At 41.6% G+C, this 24,000-nt stretch overlaps 1 protein-coding gene across 3 annotated transcripts in view; it reads left to right on the forward strand.

The window, feature by feature from the left end:
* The first annotated feature begins 230 nt into the window (after positions 1-230).
* Positions 231-24,000, forward strand: part of HIPK3 (homeodomain interacting protein kinase 3) — a 72,250-nt gene continuing 48,480 nt past the window's right edge. Inside the window, exons 1-2 of one of the 3 annotated variants that reach the window (XM_027699281.1) lie at positions 231-326; positions 15,677-16,772. In XM_027699281.1, coding sequence (XP_027555082.1) covers positions 15,679-16,772 — 1,094 coding nt within the window. In that variant the 5' untranslated portion in view covers positions 231-326; positions 15,677-15,678. Of the gene's footprint in view, positions 327-836; positions 1,098-15,676; positions 16,773-24,000 lie in introns of those variants that run through there. The other 2 variants (XM_027699299.1, XM_027699290.1) reach the window with 2 other exon arrangements.

A 24,000-nucleotide genomic window follows, 5' to 3' on the forward strand; every position in this document is an offset into this window, starting at 1 on the left:
CGCGGGCAGGGCGGTGGCGGAGGCGGGAGGAGGCGGAGGAGGCGGCGGCCGGGGGCGGGCTGGGTCCCTCCCCGGGAAGATGAGGCGGAGGCCCGGTCTGCCGAGCGGGCTGAGCTGGGGCTCTTCCCTCCCAGCCGCCAGGACAAGATGGCAGCGGCCGAGGCGGCGGCGGCAGCAGTGGCAGCAGCAGCAGCGAGAGCAGCAGGAGCGGCGGGGCTGAGCGGCTGAGCCCGCCCGGAGCGGCGCTTCCCCGGGGCGCACCCGGACATGCCCAGGGCGGCGGCGGCAGCTCCAGCGCGGACGCCAGCGCGGCCCGACCCGTGAAGGTGAGCAGCGGGCAGCGAGCGGGGCCGGCCCCGCCGGGCGGGCGGGCAGCGGCGCTGCCTCCGCCGCCGGCGATCGCCCCCTTCCCGCGGGGGCTCCGGGGCGCTCCCGGCCCTTCTTGCCTGGAGCCCCCGCCGCCCTCGCCGAGCCCGAGCAGCACCGCTCCTCCTCCCCGTCTCCTTCGTCCCCGAAGTTTCCCCTTTCCCCGGCGCCCGCCCCGAGCAGCCCTGGGTGCCGGGCGAGGCCGCCGTCGCCCGGCGGGGGAGGCGTGTCCGCCCCTCGCCCGCTGCCGGCGGCGGCGCTGCCCCGCTCCCTTCCCCTGGCGGGCGCTGCCCCGGCGCTGCCCCGCTCCCCTCCCGGGAGCCGCCTCCTCCTCCTCCTCCTGCCTTGTATGGACCCGGCCGGCGGGGGGTCCCGCGGGTGGTGCCCGGGCGCGGCTCCGCCCGCTGCCGGGTCCTGCTCGGCTTTCGCAGCCGCGGTGGCTCCGCGTAGTCCCGGCGGGACTCGCCCCTCGCCCTGACCCCTGAGGAGACACCCGCGGGACCCCTCCTGCGCCGTGGAGGGAAGCTGGGGCGGCAAATGGTGCCCAGGGCCGGGGTAAATAGCAGCAACTGGAAAGGAAGCGGACGCTTTAAAATTTGGTCAGTTCCCAAGAGCGAGCTCCGTGAAAAACGGAGGGGTTTTATTGCTGGAGGCTTTGCCGTAATGGTTGCGGCAGGGATTGTGCGGGGTTTGTTCTGGATTCGTCGTGATATCAATTGTAAAACTGGCAGGTGCGTTTGCATGTGCTTACCGCTGTAGGAAATAGTGATGGGGGTTTTTAAAATTATTTTTTTTTAAATTAAGCCCTTCGTCGTCAGTGCTATGTGCTTACGGGTATATAAATATCTTTCTTTTGAGGCTATACTTTTTTTACTAACTGTTGCGTCCGACTTGAAATGTCAGAAACTGGAGTCGTTTCTTTTTTTGTTAACTTAGTTGTTTTGAGACTCCCAGGCTTGCCTTCCCAGAAATTATGTGGTGCTCTGATGTTTTTGCATCTTCCTGCTACTGTATAACCTTGTTTATTTCGGTTTAGTATCTTTAAATTGTCTCTCATGTTAATAACATATTTTCGCACAATTACATTTAGTAAATCTATAGTTGTTGATAACAATGCATATTTCTGTGGTTGGTTTTTTTCCCCCCAGTATTACCTCCCATTACATCATTTGCAGAAAGTTTAATCTCTGATTGATTTCACACGAAGTAGAAAAGCCTGGCTGGACTATGAATACTTACTTTCTGATATAATTCTATAACAGAGTTAATCTGCTAAAGGTTCCTATAAACTAAGTTTAAAATACACGCAGTAACTGTCTAATAAGCGTGGCAGCCAGCAAAGAGATTAATTAAGCACCTGAAAAATAGGTCAATACTGTATTACGAAGTGGCAGAGTGAGATCGCAGATAAATAGAGCAAAGTGTTAACGTGGACTTACCGGGAGAAAAGTGATACCGATATAACAGCGGTGACGGCTTTATCTGTGCTGCCGCGGACCATTTATGGTAGCGGCGCAGTGAGGTGGTGTTTACAGTCATGTAAAACAGGAATTAGGCAGAGTTTTCACTCAATGCACTTGTTACCGGGCACTTCTCTTGTAGTGCGAGTTCTGCTGCTTGCTCGGGGTGTGGCACCGGTTGTGCTTGTAAATTATTTTTTCATGGGTATATTTGGCTGGATGCTCTAATTCTGATTGTGGTGGTGGTGTGTGGCTCTCCGGGCTTGAGGACAATTTGTAATTGGACGGATTCCATCAGCTGGAATAAAGTTTCATTGAAAAATTGCTCGGGAAGCTCCCCCTGACCTGGGGTTCTCTGCCGGTAGTTGTGATTTTTCTTTGTTTAGGGTTTTTTGTGTTTGCATGCTTCCTCCCTCCTGTCTTTCAAACAACTACCTACAGAAATAGGGAAATGAGACCAGCTCTGCATAACGAGATAGCAGAGACAAAGACAGGGTGTGGGGAAGAAGAGTGAGCTTGCAACTCACTCATCTTACAGAACTGACTCATAGAAATATTGGAATTTGCACGTGCTGCTTTTCTTGTTGTGTCCTCCAGTTGGTTGCAGTTGCTTCAAAACAAACGTTGTTTTGGAGGTGATTTTTTCCAAAAGCATCTGTCGGACTGATTGCGTCTGTTAAAGGGGATGGGAGGCTGAGCAGTGCTTCTGGAGGCAGAGGGTTGGCTTACCAGTTCCTGTGTGGAAGAGAATTAACTATGCTTAATTCTTTTGCAAAGCCCAATCTAAACGTGTGGGAAATGTCAGGTTATGTTTCTCTGAGCTTGTGTTGTTTAGGTACGTACCTCTGTGTACTATTTTAAGGGATTGCACGCTTCCTGTTTTTTAGAATAGTTTTCCTTTTAACAGTATATATTCCCTTTCTTGTATTTTCTGTTTTGCCAGCATGCAGATCGTAGCAACAAAGGCCCTTTTGACAAAGCAGTGCATTTTGAAACAGGAATTTTGTAGTTGGCTTTCTTACGTGTGTGTGTGGGAAGAACAACACTACTAACAGGAACAGTGCTGTCGTTTGGGGCCGAATTGGAGGAATATTTGTATTTTGGAGGAATGTTAAATACAGATGGAACAACTCCTTTTAGTTAAGCTAAATTTTGCTGTTTTAATGTGAGGTCTGTGAGGTATCGTGGCCTGAATGCTGTGTACATACAGAGTAGTTACTGTAGGCAGTGTCACTTTCTGCCCAGAAATAAAGCAGAGGACAGCTATACTTTTTTTTTTTTAAATTAGATAAGCCTTAGCTTCTCTGGATACATATAATGATATCATCCAATATGCAGGAGCATTACAGCTGAGGTAAACTGCTCTGCCCGCTGACAGAAGTATGAGTTGGGCAGAGCAGGCCTGATATCACCTGGTGATACTCGGCCGAGGGAAGAAGAAACACGGAGGGAGGATGGTGGTGATACCAACATTTACCTGTTACGAGTTGGCTGTTGAATTTTGTGAAACAGCATCCACCTTTCAGGCCTCAGAAAGGCTTGTGTGTGCCATTTTGTGTTTTCCGAGTTTTCTTCAATTCCCTGATGATGTTACTCGGTGCAGTTAGAGGAGACTTTCAGAAGTCTTGGCGTGGGATTGATCTGATGAAGAAAACATCCTTAGTGCTTCTTCATTGTAACTGTGATGCTCCTGTAGATGTGTTACGTAAACTCGCAGCTGCTCTAACTATTAAATTTTCCTGCCTTTGAAAATGAGGGAAATAAGAGTTCAGCTTGATGCTGGGGAGCTTTTACTAAGTTAATGTCTCTGTTCCTAAGTCACTGAAACGTTATATTTCTTCAGATCTCTTAAGTGACAACCAGAGGTGGAGTGGAAAATAATGTTTTGATTTCAATAGGTCTTGAAAGAAAAGCTCATTTTTGGGGTAAGTGTGAGATGGATCTCTAGGTATCTCAAACTGTATTTCAGAACTCTGGCTGGGTTAAGCACAAAACCAAACATGAGGAATTGAGCACTGAGCATGTTAGAGATGGCTGCAGAGTGTACAGTGCACCTGAAATGACCACGTTAACTCGATTTAAAGCAACTTTAAATAGCTAGTCCTATGATATAGGTTAGTAATGGGTTACCTTTTCTGACTTGTACAGGCAGTGAACACCCTCTTTTTGACCTGAAATAACCTATAATGAAGGATAAAGCCTAGAAAATCCTGTTACCTGTTCTTGGCTTCCCCTACCCTCCTATAGAATGTTTTAATTTAGATCCTCTACCTCTTCAACAGATTTCTAGAGAAGTTGTAGCTCTCTTTTTCTTCAGAGGCACTAAGTTTTGGGTGACAGGTGAGCAGGGGAACAACATGTAATTATGAAAGTGGATTTTTGTTTGATAGTATAGTATTTCCTACAGGTTTGTTCTTTCCTCCCCCCTTGATTCTTCAGTTGTTCCATTTCAATATAATGAATGTTGAAAAAGATGGCAAGAGTTGGTGTAAGCCTTGGTTTTAGATGCAGTTTGGGAATAGTCTTTGTACAGTTTTGTAGTATTTTTTCACGTTTTGTCACTTTTTTTTCATATACTGTCTTAATATTCCACTTAATTTTTGAAAGTGGATAACTTTCTAAAAAATGGGAGTTAGTCTCTAGCCTAGCAATTGTGCTTGGAAAAGGAAGAAGAGCCAAATGACTGAACTATTTTTTAAGCAAGTCAACTCATGTAGTTTGGTTCTGTTATTTTTCTTATGCTTTGACTTGGAGTTGTGTAATTTCAAAATACCTCTCCCTATATCATTAACTATACATGTTTTTTAGGTCCAGTATTATGTAAACTTTTTGTACAGTCTTTTTCACATTATGTTTTTGGAAAAAGATTAGAAAATATTCCTTTTTGTAAATAAGGAATATATTCCTGATTTTTCCTTTTCTCCAGCTCTCCTGTGCTCTACAATATTTGAGTGTAATAAGATGAAGCGTAGGAAAATGTTAAGTTCAAGTTCCAAAACACAGCAATAAAATAAGATGCAGTGAAATATCAAAAGACAAAACAGACATAAGAAATAAATTCCTGTATTTTAGTATGATCAAAGCCACAGCAACTCTCTATGTTAAAAAAGTAATTTGATTCTTATGTACAGAGTACTATTATTAAATGTTATGAAGGACACTCCCATCAAAAAACTGTCTTTAAAATCAGTAATCTTAAACTGTTTTAGTAAGAGTGGAAAGAGTCATATGAGTTTTAACAGTTGTAGAAAACTTTTTAGTGCTTTTTAAAAGCATGTTCCAAATTAAATGTGAACAATGCTTTTAATGTAAAAAGTCAGTGATTGTCAAATGAAAATCTTTGTATTTATATAAACATCACCTGCTGAATATGTACAGCACCTTAGTAACTACCCATTTAGAATAAGTGGTGGAAAGTTTAGGGACAAGGAAGCTCAGGTCCTAATACCTGTGCAGAGTTCCATAAACATCATCATTAAGAGAGGAGGGTGTAGCTGCTGGTTGGAGATGCCCACGGTCACTTTCCATGTCTGTGGGAAACCACTCTGTAATCCACTGATCTGAGAGTGTCTTGCCCTGCTCTGTTCTGGAGGCTGTGCTGCTTTAGGTTACCAGGCTGTGCTGTCCTGGAACTGATTTTTATGTGACCGGGACACTTTAACTTCCAAGGAACTTAAATTGCTGGGTGAGGCAAGATTTTTATCACAAAGCTTGGCTTGGGCTGTTGCCTTGGGGCAAGCTGTGAGCAGTACCTGAGAAAACTTGCTTTGGGTTGTTTTAGGGGTTTACTTTGGTTTTACTTGACTCTCAGTTAGGAGGTGAATGAGAGATTAAATTGGGTCTCCTCGCCGTGCAGTGGTGAAGTGAGATGTCAAAACTGGTCCTTGGGCAGGAAGAATTGCCAGGAGAACAACTTCAGCTGGGATTGTGATAGCTGGTGCAGCTGTGCTCTGTGTGGGGCTGGAGTGTCTTCATTGCAAAGATGTTTGCTGCTTTTATTAGTGTGACCAGATCCCTCCAGGCCTGCTCCCTCGGGATGTGGATGTCAGCTGACATCTGAACCTTTCCCTGTTCCTGCTGGAATAGACTGAAGCAAGTGCCTGCCCGCAGAAAGGACCTAGTGTAGGGTTGAGGTCTGCATGGGAAAGCTCACCTATAAAGGCAAAAGTGCAGAGTGGAAACAAACTTCAGTACCAATAAGTGTTAAAAAATTGCTATATTCATATTTCCCCCAAATATCAAAAGCTGACTCCTGTGATACCAATATGACTGCAATCATAGCTAAAAAGGTAAATGAAACAATACTTCAAGCAAAGAAACTTTTCTTACTGGCGATCTAAGCTCCCTTTGGAAAATAAGAATAACCACTAGTATCACATATTCATAAATATTATCTATCTGAAACTTTATTTATTTACTTTTACAAAAGTAATTTACTTTTTCCTTTGTAGATACAAACCCACATTTCTTCTTTGTGTTTCCAGTCTCAAAGTGTTATTTACTACCTTGTTGTGGTCCTTTGTCAGTGTTTTTAAAAAAATGCTGTTAACCTTTACCTAATTCCACTAGTTTGAGTAAAATATATTCTTTTTTTTTTCCTCTTTCATATGATGCAGGGTTTGTCTGTGTTGACACACAACAATTGGTGGAACTTACACAACTTCCAGAAGCCTTTTTAGTTGTTTCTTGTAAGATGCCTTTCTGCCTTTTTGACTGAAATGCTGTTAATGTGCATCATTGTCTTGTAAACATCTTCCTTCCTGTGTTTTCCTAGAAACTTCGGTCATCTGCTGCTTTCTACCCTTTTCCTTTCAATTATTCTTTTCTTTGTTTGTTTTTTTTTTTAACTATTAGAATTGGTTGCTTGTCTACAGTCTGTCTGTTCCATTTGAGAGGGTTTTTTTTCATGTTTTTGAAGATTTAAGCTATTTATAGGGATAGAAGAGCTTCTCACAAGATCTTTATTTTTCAGTATTTGAATCTGTTAAATGCAGGAATTTTGGTGTTTGGGATCTTACTTGTGAAGCCCTTGAGAAGGAAGCAGCTTTGTTCCTCAGAGAAGAGAAGAAAGCTCCTTGCCTCCTCTTTCCTTGTCTGTTAATATCAACTTACTTAGTGATTCATGAAATTAATTGATATTCAGCCTAGTAGGAATGGATTGCTTTCAAGAGATGCTAAAGGGGTGTTTTTAATACCTTTTCTGTTTGGCTTTTGTAATGGTGCTGTGGGCAGACTTCTTCCTTTGACTGTGTCAGCTCTGAGCCCTGCAGGAGGACATGGTGGGAGTTTTTCTCAAGAAATACTTTGGAAGCTCTTTGGGACAAGCGCTCCTTGAGACTAAAGGTGTTTTTAAAACTTGGTTGCAGAGATCTCTAAACATTCTTTTGAAGACTAAAAGAAGAGTGATTGTTAAAAGTTTATTTATGCCACAAATGGAAAGATTATTAAACCTGGAAGGGAATACAACAGAGAAAAAAGGGATGCACATTTATCCGTATTATTATGACCCCCAGCTAGTGGGGTCATGTGCTGCATGTAATCTTGCCTTTCTTTTTGCCTTTCTGTAGAGTTAAATCAATAAGTTTCTCTGCATAGAGAAGATGGAGAAATTTCTTGCACTGGTGGCTTTGGGAAACATTATGATATGGGTTGCTGCAGTTATTGATTCATTAGGAGGCAAGAGGCTGATCCTTCTGTGAGACAGTGTGCATTTCTAATGCACTGATATTTACCTGTAGGAAATGCTGCTTCCTCTGCATCCTTAGAAATCTGAAAAAAGTAAACACCTCTTTTTCCTCTGTTCTTTCTTTATTGTTCTACATATGCCATGTCTAATTTATACAGCTGTTTTCAGTGAGCAACTTGATGCTATTTTCATAACAACATTGCTTACAATGAAAGAAAAACACCTGTTATATAAAGGCAGAATAATCAAACCCCTTTTAAATAAGGAATTTTTATTATGGGAAAAATACTAGGACTTTAAAGAGTTTTTTTTCTGTCTGTGTATATATACAAATACCTTTCCAACATATACTTACTATGTGTATGTGTATTTATCTCAATGTGTATATGTTTGAAAGTTGTTACTGGAATGTAGCTGAGGCAACTGACCTGAAAACTGCAGCAGAAAAAGATCAGTCAAGGTAAGCATGTTGGCTTAGATGCCTTAATTATTTTACAGTTAAGTCAAATTTAAAACAAAGAAAAAAAAGGTAAGATTCTTATTTACTCTAATATTTTTATTACAAAAGGAGATGAATATGCTCTGGGAAGAGAGACTGATTTTTTTTTTTTTTTTTCCCCCCATGTATTTGGGGAAAGTTTTAACTCAAACATTACTTACTGCTGGGTAATTCTCAATGTGTAGGCAACAGTTGTATTCACCTCCTTGATACAGGAGGGCCTGATTTGCAAATTTTTGCATCACATGTCAGACTCAATGAGCTCAACAGGCTATTTGTGTGTGTGCTGTTGCAAACTTAATGTGCAAGTCCTGTGGAGAGAACAGTAATTTTGTGTTGTTGTACTGGTGTGTGGTGTATTTTTTTGTTTTGTCCAGGTGAAAATCTTTTACGATAAGAGGGAGAAAGACCATTTTGGATGAATTTCCTCCACTTTGAATAGTTTAGAGGACTTGATGAACTTTAGGTGAATAGGACCCCTTGATGTGCATGCAGATGTGTTGGCATGCCAGCTGTTTTGTGGAGCTGAGGTATCTGCAAGGGAAACAGCCCTCTTGATTTATAGCCTTACAGGAGCTGCATTTGATACTGTCTAGAGCTATGCTAAAATGAAGCTTCTAAATAAATTGCTTAGTGGGGTTGGACCATTTCTGTTTCTAACAAAAGCCCAGCAGACTTAAAAAGGCAAAATTAAGCAATGAAATAAAAATAAAATTACTGGAAATGAGAAGGAAAACTGGCATACATGTGTAAGAAGTTTGTTTGTTTTAAAAAGACAGCAGCATTTGAACAGGTGATATACCAACAAGCAGTTTGGGCTAATCCCCTCTATCAAATTTTATTTCTGCCTTAGGGAAGGTGGCAAAATCTTTTGGAAACACTTACAGCAACGGAAAAAGTGTGGCTTTACGCCCTGCCTCTCCACTTACCTCGATCCCTCTTGCTCTTGTGACAGACAGCAGCAGTAGTTTGAATAGATCCTTCAGCACTACTGTGGTGCAGAAGTCGAAGGTGTGGGCTCTCCTAAACACCACTGCTCTGGACTTTTATTTCAGTGTGCCTACTGTTTCCAGGTTCTAAAAGAATTAGCCTTTTAAAAGAAGAGATTAGGCTGGCGAAGCCCTGGCTGGTTGAAATGCGCTGTTTGTGTTGATGGAGGCACATTCTGATTTGGAGGGCATATTTTCATTCGGGGCTGATGGCTGATACTGCACTGCTTGTGCTTGCTTTTCAGTTGGACGGCAGCATCTTGCCTAGAGGGAAAAAAAGTGCTTGAAGTACTGTTTCATTTATCTTCTTAGCTATGATTGCAGTCATATCACAAGATTTAGCTTTTGATAATTTCGGAAAATATGAATATAGCCATTGTATTCTTGAGTACTGCTACTGGCACTAACGACAGCGTTGAGTCATAGGAGCTCACTCTGATATTTTATATAAAATATGTGTTCAGTGTATGGCGTCAGTTCTACTTCCGAGTATTGAGACAATGGTGCAATTGAGATTAGTTTGTATCACACTTAAATGAATTTAGATTTTCCGTTTCTGGTATTAATGCAGCATTGGTAGTGTCTGACTAAAAATATCTCTGATGTTGTACGAATCTAAAGTCAGCTCTGTAACATTTTTCTTAGGTGTTTAGTAACTAAGTTTTACAAATGCAAAATTTAATCCTTGTATCATTTGCTTCCCACTAAGACTTTCCCCAAGCTTGCGACCAACCTTCGACCTTTCAGCCTTGACCTTTGCCACTGACCTGTGGAGGACTGGGGCTTTATGTTGGGCAAAGGCTACCATCAGCTCAACTGAATTTTCTTGGTGTTCGATGGGCCAAAAGCTCTGAAATATCTTGTGTGTTTTAATCAAAGATTGTAATAATTTCTTTTGTCATTAAACTTGCGTGCCTCTGGTTGCTACCCCTGGAACTGGGTGTTGGCTTTTTTTGTGAGGTATCATCAGCTGCCTCTGCATCTCAAGAGTTTTCTATGGTGGAGTGAGTGTGTGCCTGTGCAGTTCATGTCTAGAATTGCCTCTGTGGTTATGCAAGGAAACCATTCACATGGCATGTGTTACTTGAAACAACTTCGTGCTTTCTCCTTTGCTCTGCTCCCTCCCTTCCGTGGGTCACAGATCTGCTCACGGAGCTGGTTTTGAGGTGGCCAGAGGGTGGGACTCTCTGGGCTTGTATTTCTGGACACTTTGCCCTGTCTGTGGATCTTTTCCTGAATAAATTGCACGAAACCTCAATTGCCAGTGCTTTGTTAGTAATTGTACAGCTGGAGTAAGGGAATTCCTCAGGGTGAACGGGTCATGGGTATGAAAGTACTCGGATCAGTACAGCTTGTTCGGCTACATATCCAAAATAAACAACGACATAGAGGTGCTGCTACTACTGGTAATTAATTTTCTTCTGGGGGGAAAGAGAGGGCACCTAATTCATAACTCCATTTGCTAAATAACTGGCGAAGTTGGGTGTCAGCTAATGTAAAAAGAACAATTGTTTTACCTGGGAAAAACGGCAGTTAGTATCCTTAGTGTTTCCAAAGTGATGCATAATGTAAACAAAACATTGCGTAAGCACCGCCGCTCAAATTGAGCGTTTGCTGGAAGTTACCGAGCTTTTAGAAAGCCTCCCTCGATGCTCAGCTGCACTGCGAGAAGGATTGCGAGTATGTTGGAACCGGTTCTTGCCGATGGAGGCCCTAAAGAAGTGGGAAAACGAGTTTTCTTGAGTTACAATTTAACTCTGTTATTAGGTGGGTGCCGCTGGCTGGGCTTTGCCTGCCGGGGATTTTACTACGCCAGCAACAACAGGGTGATTGCACCGCTTGGGGCAGGTAAAAGGAGCTGTGTATTTTGCAGACGAATTGAAGGTGTAGTGTGGCAATTTCTCCTCAGCTCGTGGCCTTTCTAACCAGTTACTCTGCTACACACCCGCCTTACTCGGTCATGAGGAAATGTCAGTGTATGGTTAATTATTAATGGTGGTCAGACCTGAAACAGCCTGTGCTTGTCGAGGTTGTCACAGTCTGCCAAGTTGGTCGTGTTCCTGAATTTGCCTAGAACTGCCAGCATTGTTGCAGTTAGGTGAACATTAGCAAGATGTTAAGCAGAGGGGTTTCATTTTGCTGAGACACGTCTGTGTGGTTTGTTACTCAGTTTCTGTAGAGAGAAGCCTGACTGGGGGGGGGCAAATTGTGAAGTGCCTGCCATCCATTGACATTGCTCTGTGAAAGTGCATTTATTATTAGTTTATTTAAATGAATTAACAATGAATTTACTTACTTCATTAGTTTGTTGGTACTTTCTTCAGAAGCACAGAATTCCAAGTCTTAACTCTGATCAGAAGTCACACATTTTATGTAGTTTAATGTTTTAATAAGCCAAATGTAGTCTTCCCAGTTCTACATGCTTGAAACCAAGAAGACTCATTCCTTCGAAGGAAGCCTGTCTAGAGGTAATAATATTTGGTAGGTGTCTTGAGACAGCCTTTCTCTTCCGCATCCCCTGCAGTATTCACTGGCAGTGTCTGGCACGTGAGGCAACCTTAGTATTGGAGAATGCAAGCTGGAGAACTCTAGAGTCAATCTCAGCTTGTGTGTGCCACTGCTCAGGAGCAGTCATTGTGCTGGAGGGAAGTTATGATGATCTCCTTGCACTTGAGGGAGGAGAAGAGGGCTTTAAAAACGAGTTTAGGGGGAACAGACGGGCTTCTCTGTGACTAAAACTGAAAGACGTCTGAAGCTACTCAAGTAGCCGGAGGCTACCTGTGTACCTGCCCTATGTCACCTGGGGATTGCACTTTTCAGTCCATCTTCTGATGGTTTTGTTTACTCTGCTTTGATTTGCATTCTGAAGGGGTCTTCTGGTGCACGCCTTTGGTTTTTTTAAATTCTTAAATTTTAAAATGGAAGGTATGCACCAGGTGCTCATGAGTTTTTGGGCTCAAGTAACCTCCCTGAAATGAGCACAGAAGGAAGTTGTTTTTTTTTTCCTTTAGCCCTGCCTGCTTTGCTGTACACATCCCTCTCTTATTCTGCTGCTGGACTTGTTAATGTAGACGTAGCCTGACAAGCTTCAGTTTGTACGAGGAAGTGGGAATAGTCTCTCTAAGAACTGTGCAGAAAGATGGATAAACTCAGTGAAATGTTTTGTGACAACGAGGGGAAGAAAGATCCACTCTGGTAGGTGGAAATGTGCTGTATTGTTTTTTTCTGCTAGGAGACCTGGTAAAAAAAATAACAACAAAAAAACCCTGCAACATGATAACTCTTTACTCTTTCCAGTGTAACTATACATAGGATTGCATTGTAACCTGAATCCCCCAAAATAGTAAAAAAAAAAACCTAAAAATCCCCACAAGCAAACCAACACAGGAAAAAAACAGAACCAAAAAACCAAACCACCCACAACCCCAAACCAACAAAAAAGCCCCCACACTATGGCAGTGCTGTTATAGTAGAGGCTGTTGTGGTATTTTCCCTTTCTCTTCAAGGTTTGTTGTGCAGCTCTGCTGACTGTGGGGCTTTGTTTTCGTCCGGGTAGGGGCAAATCAATTCTATTTATAAACTTAGTTTCTCAAAACAGAGGCCTCCAGAAACTGGTTGTGTTGGATTAGTTACATGATGCTCTGTTGGATTTCACTGCATATATGTTAATGTACAAGCGAGGAAGGTGCCCCTGTCTGAAATGTGTGCTGAGCACTGCGTATGAGTGCGTGGCAGGGGCCTTTAAGCAGCCTCAGGTGCAGGATTTTCATGTGCCTGTTTCACAGGAACGCCTCATTCGTTGGTCATATGAAGACACTGTAGCTTGTCCGAATGAGATTGACACCTTGAAGTGTATGTTTAAAAAAATACAAGCAAAATAATGGGGCTAATGAAGAAGTGTTTAGGGGAAGGTAAGAAATTAGATGCTTCTACAAAAACCAAGACCATTTTTATTTTTCCAGAGTAAAATTTTGCTTTTTTTTGTTCAGTCGGATTTAGTGCAGTTCATTATTGTATCCAAGGTTGTTCTTCCAGGGTATGTTATCTCTTCTATTTAGTGCTTAATTATATTTTTTTTTGGAGTTGCTGCAAATGTTCTTGTGATAACTCAGTAAACACTTCTTATCTGAGAACAGAGCTGTTACTGTGGTTGGAGTTCAGGGTCATGTAGTTAAGTCTGTAAGAAACACACAAACTCCAAAAGATGATAGATAGCCTGGCTTTTTTTGTCCAACTGAAATTAATGTTAAAGCTGGGACTGTGTGCTTCCAGAACTTCTGAACTGGTTTGAACAGCATGATCTATAGAAAACTTGCACTTTTTTTGAATGCCAGTGGTCTCAATAGGCTCAGGTGAGGATTTGAGTTGTCCTCTGGCCATGCTAGAGGACTGTCCTCCCCCTGTTCCCCCCCACTCTGTGTTGTTGTCATGTCTTCTTAAAACATCCTTAACTGCAGTGTGGGTTTATTGCTTTTTTTTAAAGTAACCATTCTCATTTAATGCCCTCAGCTTTGGTGATGTGCTTGCATGGGCAAATACCTTCTCCAGAAGTGAAATGTGGGAATGTTTGCTGTTTGATTGTTGCAGATCCAGGGCAAATGGACCTGCCGGGGTTGCTGCAGCTTAGCCAGCCTCTCTCCTCTGGGCCAGGCATCCTGCTGCCTCCTGTTTGGAAGTGCACTGGACCTCTTTTTGCCCAGGAGCTTAGTGGTGTGGCTGTGCCTCTGGGCTGGCTCAGCATTTAGATTTGTCTCTGAGTCACAAAGGTGATGCTGGGCCTCTGAACCCTCCTGTCAGCAAACTGTGGGATAACACGCCAGTCCTTGAGAAGAGGGACAGTTTCTTTGCTTTTGAAGTGTAAAAGTTTTTTGAGGTTGAATATTTTACTTCTGTCATGCACATGCATGTCAAAGAGTAAGCAGGGATTCTGGTGAAAAAGCAAGCAGAGCATTTTTTAGCAGGAACCTTGAAAGGATTTTAAGAAAAAACCCCAAACGTTATTTTGATATTTTGGCGTCTTTGGAGTAAATGTGGCAAATCTGGTATTCGAGTCATCCCAGAAGAACTGGAGGAATGGTAGGCTGCTGACAGAAGGTTTAGGTTGGCCCGAACTGTGCATTATTTAAATATGATTATTATAGAAAAGAGAGTAAGTCCCGTAGTCAGTAATATTCTTATGCTGTGCACTAGGCATGTTATAATGGGGTATGTTATTTAGGAGGGAATTCAAGAATTTGGGGAATTCTTGCCTGTGTTTTGAGGTTATTAGTTAGTCTTAAATTCTTGGTGTGAAGCAGGAGGCCAGTGTCAGTCCCATCATGTTTGGTGGCGAGAGAGCCCAGCTGCTGGATGTCTCCAGCCTTCTCCATCATCTGGCTCTGGGCAAACAGCTCTGGGGAGGAAAGGGCTTTGAAGTTTTCTGCTACAGCTGGGACAAAACCCATTAGAGGATGCTAAACTGAGGTGTTGGTATGATTACTTTAATTGCTCTTAAGATATCTAAATGCTAATTTGCATAAATCAAATCACGGCTTCAGAATAATTATGCTGTGCGTTTGGTTAGTTTTCATTTGATCAGTCATTGCAATGTCTGGCTCAAGTTTTATGTGACTCATCTGCAATTTAAATACCTATTAAGAGAATTTTCATGTGCCTGGTATGATTAAGTGATTTAATTAAGGTATTATTGGTGTTGAATTTGTCTCTGAGAGCTGATCAGACTGGTATAACTTCTATAACTTCCATGAAACCTTGTAGTCAATTACACTGGGGTCCATCCAGGGCCTTTTTCTTAGTGTTCATCATTACATGACAGAAAAGTCTAAGGCTGGCATTTGACAGGTTTGGAAGGGGACAGCAGGGTCAGGGGAAAGAGGAAACCTGAAAGTTAAACTCAGTGCCTCTACCCCCTAAGACTGCGTCACTGGTACTGGAACTTCTGCAGTGGGGTGGAATATAACTTGGGAAAAGCACCTGCCTTTCGTGAATGGATTAGATTACTGTACGTCGTAATTTACTGGAAAGTTGTGGTTGTTTGTGTACATACACGTGCCCCTAAGTTATTTTGGGCCCCATCACATGGCTCGATCACTTTCGCTTTCATCATAGTGAAATTCTTCCAACTTTGACAGTTGTGTCATTGTCTGTCTGTTCTCTGGAGCCTGATGGTGCTTCCAATGAGTAGGTCTACCTGTATAACAGGTAGCTTTATCTCACAATTAAGAATTTCTGGGTTATTTTATGTCATCTCTGATAAATATTTGAATGGGTCGTTCAGTTATGTTACCGAACACTATGGTACTTTTGTATGTAGAAGTTGGGAGGTTTTAAATGAAGGTGGGAGGTTTTAAATGAAACCTGAGTTTTTAATAGCACAAAGGGAGGTCCCACACTTGAAAAATTACATGCGGTGGCCTTCTGCAGACTATCTCAGTCCTGCCCTGTGCACTTAACTGCAGTAACCTGCTGCTGTTAAAGTCCTTGTGTGCTGAAGTATTCGCTCTGGTAAGGCATAGGGGCCTTACCAGCCTTATCAGCCACAAAAAACTAAATATGTAACAACTTTAGACTGGCTCATTTGGAGAATATACCCGTGTCCTGATTTTTTGAGAAGGAGCTGCTGCAAAGCATGGACATGTGTAGAATTTTCACTTTTTTCTTTTTATCTTCTTTGTAGGTATGGCCTCACAAGTCTTGGTCTATCCACCATATGTTTATCAAACCCAGTCAAGTGCCTTTTGTAGTGTGAAGAAACTCAAACTAGAACCAAGCAGTTGTGTGTACCACGAAAGAACCTACCCGCAAATCTATGTGAATGGTAAAAACTTTGGAATTTCTCCCCACAGGGTTAGTACTTTCTTTCAGACTAAAAACCCGTTTGATAGACCTCGAGGACAGAACTTTTGGTTGCAGTCAAATGCTGTTGCTTTAAAAAATACTGCAGGTGCTACAAAAGCGTTGGCAGCGTGGGTGCAGCAACCTCAGTTAGAGGCACCTCGGACTGGGACGCAAGGAAGCCAGTCGGATATCCTGGAAGGACCCCAGCGATGTGGATTGAAGCGTAAGAGTGAGGAGCTGGATAATCAGAACAGCACGATGCAGATTGTTGATGAACTGTCCCTCCTGCCTGCAATGTTGCAAACCAGCGTGGGGAACCCGGTGACGGTCGTGACGACGGCTGCGACTGCGAAACCGAGCGGCACGAGCGGAGATGGAGATTACCAGTTAGTGCAGCATGAGGTGTTGTGCTCCGTGAAAAACACGTACGAGGTTCTGGATTTCCTTGGGCGAGGGACCTTTGGACAAGTAGTGAAGTGCTGGAAAAGGGGGACAAATGAGATTGTGGCAATCAAAATCTTGAAGAATCACCCTTCGTACGCGCGCCAAGGGCAAATAGAAGTGAGCATCTTAGCGAGGCTAAGCACTGAAAATGCTGATGAATTTAACTTTGTGAGAGCCTACGAGTGCTTTCAGCATCGTAACCACACTTGTCTGGTTTTTGAGATGTTGGAACAGAATTTGTACGACTTCCTGAAACAAAACAAATTCAGCCCTCTGCAACTCAAAGTAATACGGCCTATTCTGCAACAGGTGGCCACTGCACTGAAAAAACTAAAAAGTCTGGGTTTAATCCATGCTGACCTCAAACCAGAGAACATTATGTTGGTGGATCCTGTTCGGCAGCCTTACCGGGTCAAAGTAATAGACTTCGGGTCTGCCAGCCATGTATCAAAGACTATTTGTTCAACTTATTTACAATCTCGGTATTACAGGTAGGTGTCTCTTACTTTAATTTTTTTTAACCTTTAATGGAACAAGGTTTTAGCATTTTAATTAAAGTTAATGGCTTAAGGAACTCCTATTCCAGGTAAATAATATGAATAATTTTTAAAAAATTAGAACCATCTAAGAACATAGGCTGTACGAAGGTTAAGTGGCTGGTCACCATTTTGAATGTGAATAGTTGCTTTGAATGTTTTTACAGTGTTGATTATTTTTCTGGAAGTATGTTTTGTGTTGCATTCTGAAGTCATCACTTACTGTTATTTTGAGACTGCTGATGAGACTTTTTCAAAGGAAAAGAGAAAAAAATTATCTTGTTTAGGATGCCTTTCCTGCCTTCCTAACGTGATGATGGGTTTTTTCCTGTAAGCAGCTGGACAGTGTACTAGAAGTGCCATACTTCTATATCCTGTTGCCAGAGATTATGTAAATGCCTCTGTTTTTCTCCAGAACTTGTAAATATTTTCCCTAGTTCTTAGAAACTCCATTCTGACTGAGTGCCTTCAGGATAGTGGACTTCAGCTGGAGTTAGTGAGTGACAGGATACTTAAATGTTTAAGGTGATACCAGGTGGACATTTTAAGTGATTTTGGTACATGGTTGCATTCTACATTTGCCTTAAAATGGATGTATGTTTTTGATATTTTGTTTGTTTGTTTTTCAGACCTTTCTTCATATACTTATCCAATCTGTGTGACATTCAAAAATTATCGATATTTAGTCCTTTTGTCTTCCTCATAAGCTGAACTTGTCTTGATTGAAGACCTTTTTTGGTTCTGCTCTGCATCATTGGCAATAGTATGCCCTGTGTATTGCCTGTCTGCCAATTCAGTTAAAAGCTAGTAAACTAGGATAATGAGTACTTTGAAGAAAATTTTAAATATTTTATAGCTATTCATTCTGGAAAGGAAAATTTGTGCAGTGCAATTCTAGGCTTGATGAAATGAGTGACTGGAGTTCCTACCAGAAGGATCTAACTATTTTTTTGGCTGTAGCTTGTAAACAAGAACACTTCATGTACAGTGCTCACGTAAAATATTCCAATTCATCACCTGCATTCTCTATTACTTAATTGCAAACTGCAGCAAAGGGTTTAAAAACTACACAGAGTTCATCAACAGGAAACTAAATTGGGAAACCATATGGATTGATGCATGCCCACGTTATACAAAAATGTGCACTAGAGGGAATAAGAAATTAAGTCACTAGAGAGTCCATTTTGGTGCAATAGCTGTACCCCACATCAGATACTGTGGGTTTGGGCCCCTGAGGATGAAAACAGGCCAGACTTGAAAAGATGCATGAATTCTGTGAGGTTCTAGTCAAGGGCAACTGTCTTAACGTCAGCTCTTCTGTACAGATTTGTAGTCCAGCAGACACTCCAGGTGCATGGTCTGAGAATGTTTTCATACCTATTTTGGCTTTTTTATTTATTGAAGCAATTACAGATTATTGTGAGCTACTGCCACTTCTCCCTCCTCCGTCCCTGAGGAAGGGGAGTCTGTGGACAGCCGGGCTGGGTGGTCCTGTTGCAGTACTTCAGTCTCAACTAACTTTCAAATGTTTGTTTTGTTCCGTTTCAGATGGCTCAGTAGACACAGTGTTGTTGTGCTTATTTAGTTGCCTACATAAAAATGTGGAAGCTGTAGTTCTGTTTTACTTGGCTCAACGTTTCTTTGCACCTGTAGTTTCTATAGCATTTTGACCTGCTGATTGGGTTGAACAGGTCCGTGTGCTGGCGGGGTCAGTGTGCAACTCCTTGGCACCTCGAGTGCATTTTGGATGCTTGTATTGCACTGAAGTGTGAATAAGTGGGGATCCTTGTGGATGTACTTTCTAAAATATCATCCCCCCCCAGAATAAGATAAGATTTGTAGGTGCATATACTTGTGTTACCTCAGCGATGTCGAATGATATTCATATACTTAATATGGCATGTGCCCCTAAAATTGCCTAGTTACTAAGTTGCATTTAAGTGCTTTGTAAATATTCAGGCTGCTCAGTAGAAGATCATCTTTGTCTTGTATAGTTTTATAATCCTTCAATAAAGCAGCATTTAGGTCAGTAATTTTTGGAAACAAAAAAGGACATAAAAAAAAAAGATTAGGGTCCATCTACTTGAATGGTTTTGGTGTTATATGAATATCTAAATTGTGGTTGAGATAATTTTGGAAAAAAAGAGAAAGATACTATATATCAAGGTTATTTTCAGCAAAAGTTTTACTACTGAAAAGGTTTTTAGCATGCTGGATTTCATCATAGATGCATAGCTCTCTACCAGTTGTGTGATTCAGATTAACTTTGTGTAGCTTGGCAGTTTGTCAACATTTCTGTTTATTCTTGTGGAAACACCTGACTACTGTAAATAATATCGGAAAATAGGGTTTTGATTCAAAAGGTCTCAAAATAGAGGATGCCAGGGAAGAGAAAAGCCTTAAAGAAGAATGAGAAGGGCCTTCAGAGAATGCATTGTATTGAGATGGAATTTATTTTGCAAGAAACTCTGCTTTTGGTCAATAAAATAAAGAGCTACTTCATAAAATATAACTGTACTTAAATGGTTTTTGTATTGGAAAAGGCTGGGAGTGATAGTGCAGGTTTGACTTGTTTAACTATGATATGTTGAAACACACCCTTTAAAAAAATCAAGCAGCAATTGGGACTGCTACTGAAGTGTATTTCCCCCCCCCATTTTTTCTTTTTGTCCATTAAGCTCAGTGGTGGTATGTGTTTGTTTTAGGTTATTTAACAAGGAAGTAGTCCTTTAAATAGATTTTTATTTAAAACTTCAAGCGAAGTTAATCCAATTAAGAGTTCCAATTGGAAGTGTTTTTTAAAAAATGCTGGTTCACTACAGCACCTCTTTTTGTTAGTGTGATCACATCGTATGCTTGTGTACAATCTTTGAAAATGGTTTCTGTGCTAAGGTGGATGTGTACTGGCATGATTTTTACTTTTAACTGTTGTAGTGGGAATCTTTGCCTGGTCAGAGACGACAGCGGATGAGGGTTACTTTGAGTGACAGGCAGAATGTGCTGGTTTTGACATCTATGTGGATATTTCCTAAGTAAATGTGATGGGAACCTGGCCTCTTCTGATGCGTGAAAGCACTCAGCCAGAGAGAGTTTGAAGAAAGTTAATAAGAGCAAACATTTTGTTTTAAAGTGACTATATTAGGATCTGAGATTCTAGAAGAGGATGGAATGAAATGCCCTTAAATGATGACGTAGATTGAGGGGAAGCAGGGCTGCAGAGAAAAGATTGTTTGTTGTTTTTTTCCCCCCAATCTTATCACTACTTCTTTTTTTTTTTTTTTGTTCTTGGGACCATAGTGAGCTAATGATTATGAGAATGGACTTTGTGGCATTCTCTGATGTTATGGTGTTTATTTGCAATGCTGATGTCACTATTTTGCATCCGTAAGAGGAAGTGAGTAATGAATTGGAAAAATAAGTAATAAGAGGATTAGGAGTTAAGGCATGGAACACAGTACAGCCAGGTGAATGGATAATGGGCTGCTACTTAGCCTGTAGCAGAAGGAGAGGTGACATAATGATGACTATTGGAAATATTACAGTACTTTTGTATGAGGAGAGGTCCTAAAAAAGTGAGACTAATTGAATTTTAAAAGGATGCAAACAAGCAGAAAAATGGAGACAAACCGAATGGAGTGATAATGACTTGATGTCTTCCTGTTTCTGTTTCAACTATGTCAAGCAAAGAGAAAATAAGAAAATGTTTAAAACAAGTATGAAAAACAGATTTTGACATTTCATTACCTTTTGGAAACCTTTAACTGTTATATTGCTAGAAATTGTAGAGTATGGATATGAATAAATACCAACCACAACACACTGTCTGAAGTCACAGATGATTATTTTTTTGTTTGTTTAAAAGATGAAATGTTATTCTCAGTACTCTTTCCCTAAAAGACAGTGTCTGTGCCGACACGCTGTTTTTATGCTGGTCTGGATTTTAATAGCTGTGGACTACAGAGATCTGGTATTTGAAGCCTTTTCTTTGCTGCTGGCCTCACATGTTAAGACTGTTGACCTTTTGTGAGTGATCTAGGGAGGTAAATAACTAGGCAGTGTGTACATTTTCAAAGGAAAATGCCCTTACATACAGCGTAGGTGATGCAGCTTTTGTCATTTATGGGCATGGTATGATCAGTATGTTCCTGTTCTTTTGGTCCACTGTGCCCCAAATCATGAAAAGGGGAGTGTTGCATCCCAAAAGGAAAGCTTCTTTCTCCCCTTATCGCACCGTGAGGCTGTGGAGGAGCGGAATGAAAACACTTATTTCTAAATCTGGTCTTTTGTGCTCATCTGGCAAGGCAGAAAGTTTTCCCAGGGCATAGTGTTTCCCTCTGGAAGTCGCTTGCCTTTGTTTTGCCTCTCTTTTGAGGTGAGATGCATTTAAGGAAGTATTTATGAGATGAGGGGCTTGGAAATGGCAGTGCCCTCCGAGAAGAATAGTCAAATGATCTGAAATGGTCAAGGTGGTCCTGCCCATCTGCTTCAGGGAGCCAAGTTACCTTCATTTCTGTTGTCATGGGAAGTGTTGCATTCAGAGGTAACACATGTTTTTTCCATGGGGAATCACCTTCATGTTGATTTAATTTGGGTTGTCTTCCTAAGAGGGTTTTGAAAATGCAACTTCAGTAAACCTTAGGAAGCTCGTCAGTCATAAAATCCTTCTTGTATCATGGACTTACCAGTAGCCACTGCAGGTGTATTTCAACTCCTGTCTCCAAAGAAAACATCATCTCCATGGTGTGCTGGATTACACTGCTGTTAGAGCACTGCTGGAAACTTTACTGAAAATATGTTTGGAGAACAGGCACTCGGTTCCCTGATGGAAGGATGTTCCTTTTGGCATCCAGTGGTCTGTATGCAAACTGCTGATTAACATAGTTAAATTCATTGGGAAAATGAGATGAGTGGGAAGCAATATAATTGATCTCCTTATTAAATGGGGCACCAGCTGAACGTGCAGTAGGCTGGTGGACAACTTCAGTGCTGGCAGAATGGAAGGTGTCTGATTATTAAGAGACATGTGTAGCTCGGAAATGTTTTTCTGCTCTGCTGATGAACAGTGGTCAGATACGATCCCAGGTATTCAGCAGTGCACTCGTAAGGAAAAGCAAGTGATGGAAGTAGGTGCATTCAGTGGACTCATTCCTGAATTGGACAGTGATAGTCTCCCTCCAGCCTTCCAGCTAAGGATAGTTGCTAATCAACAGAGTTGTTCCAGACAAAATGCCAAATGTCAATAGTGTTGCAATGGAGCTCAGAGAGATGGAAAAATCGCTGTTGGATGTATTCCTGGTGGACGAGAGCAGCCTTTTCCCCCTCTCCTTCTCCTACTCTCCTCTACTATGAAGAATCAGAGAGGACAGAGGAAGAGTGACCGTCATTGTGTCCTGTGCTCCTGACACTGTTTTCATTTGCCCAGTCAGTTCTGCTGTGGCTCAAAGAGTGATTTGATCTGATATGGTCTGTCTTGTTTTAAAGGGTTTTGGAAAAACAATAAAGTAGTTGAACTATGTGGCTTAATTACTGCCCATTAGCTGGGCTCCAGTGAGGAGGGCAGTGTGTGCTCTGAGGCTGTTGTACTAGGACAGCTCTTTTATTTATGACTTCTTCAGCTTCATGCTAAATTTCAGAATAAACCAACAACAGCTTATGCCGTTTTTTTCCCCCTCGAACTTATACAATTTATTTGATTTCTTATGCACATTCCTTCAAAATTAGAAGAAAATTCTCCTGCCCATAAATTCCCGGAGAGGCTTGTTTTCTCGGTGGCCTTTGTCACTTGGTTAGACGTAGCCCTTGTCACTCCAGGGACGCCAGAGAACACAAGCTGACAGCGACTCCCGAGAGTGTTTTTTTTTTTTTAAAATGGAATGTTTTCTCTTTCTAGGTTAGGGTTGTCAGCAGGATGGGTTATTATGACTCAGTAACACAATGTTGCATCCTAGTAACTTGATGACTATCTTCTCCTAACATCAGATAAACATACGACTTCTGTATGTTTAAAATAGCAGTGAGAAACCTGTATACAAAAACCTACCTTAATACAGATTTTCTTTATAGTGATGACCAAGGGGAGAAGTTGTGCAGAATTGACATCTCAGGAAGCAAGTGTCTTTTCAAGTCCACCCATTACTGTCACATACTTGAAGTTTCTAAATAAGCTTTATCTAGAGTGGGATGTCTTGTTTTTTCTCCTTTCGCAATGCCTAAAATTCTTGCTCAATATTTATTAAATTTGGGGGGGCGGTTAGATATTTAAATGAGAGGCAAAGCTCTATTAATAAATTGATTTTTCTGTCAGTTAGGGAAGCGCAGTATGAGAACAAGCTAAAAATGCCTCTGTAAACAACTTGCACTTCAACATGCTAGCAGATGTTATTCTATCACTTTGAACTGTGCATCACTGAAGTGTATTGGGATATCTTAAAATAGTCAGGGGTGGTGGCCAGAGACTCTAGACTTCTATAGATGGTGAGGCTGTTTCGCTGTTGCAGTGAAATAAGCCAGAAGTACATGCTGCTAAGGTCGTTTGCTTGCTCAAGGTCAGCATGTTCAAAGTCAGCTGCTCTACTGTGAGCATGGTTACTGTCAGTAGGATATATAAGAAAGTCCTGATAATGTAAGGAATTGCCATTACAAGTGAATTGGGACACTTAGCAGGTTTCCCCCCCCCACTCCCCTTTAAAGTTGCAGAGAGCTGTGACTGCTGGTTTATAACCTTATCTGAGCAAACGGAACTTAATGTGAAGATAAGGTTTTGTGGCTTGTGTCTGCGAACAAATTGCTTTATTGATTTGGCAAGACTTTGTTTGCGCTTTTTGCATATTGCTCATTAATTTTTTTATTGAATTCCCATTTTAAACTTCTAGTTCATGATTACGAGGACCTAACCAAAACCATTATGAGTATAATCCAGGAGTGGCAATCTTAGCTCATCATAACTTCATGTTTATGTAGCTGTTTGATAACAAATGTATTTGCAATTCTCTCATTATTTTCTAATCAACATAACATGGTCTCTAATACCTTATTATTCTCTGTTCATAGAAGTAGAAAATAAGAGTAGATTTTTTGGTAATGGTGTGGGGTTTTTGGTTTTGTTGTGTTTGTGTTTTTTTTTTTTTCTGTAGAACAGAATGGCAGGATTACTGTAATTTTGCAACTTTGGGGTTGTTTGTTT

This window comes from Neopelma chrysocephalum, unplaced genomic scaffold (assembly GCF_003984885.1).
Source record: "Neopelma chrysocephalum unplaced genomic scaffold, ASM398488v2 Primary Assembly neopelma1_24, whole genome shotgun sequence".
Classification (NCBI taxonomy): domain Eukaryota; kingdom Metazoa; phylum Chordata; class Aves; order Passeriformes; family Pipridae; genus Neopelma; species Neopelma chrysocephalum.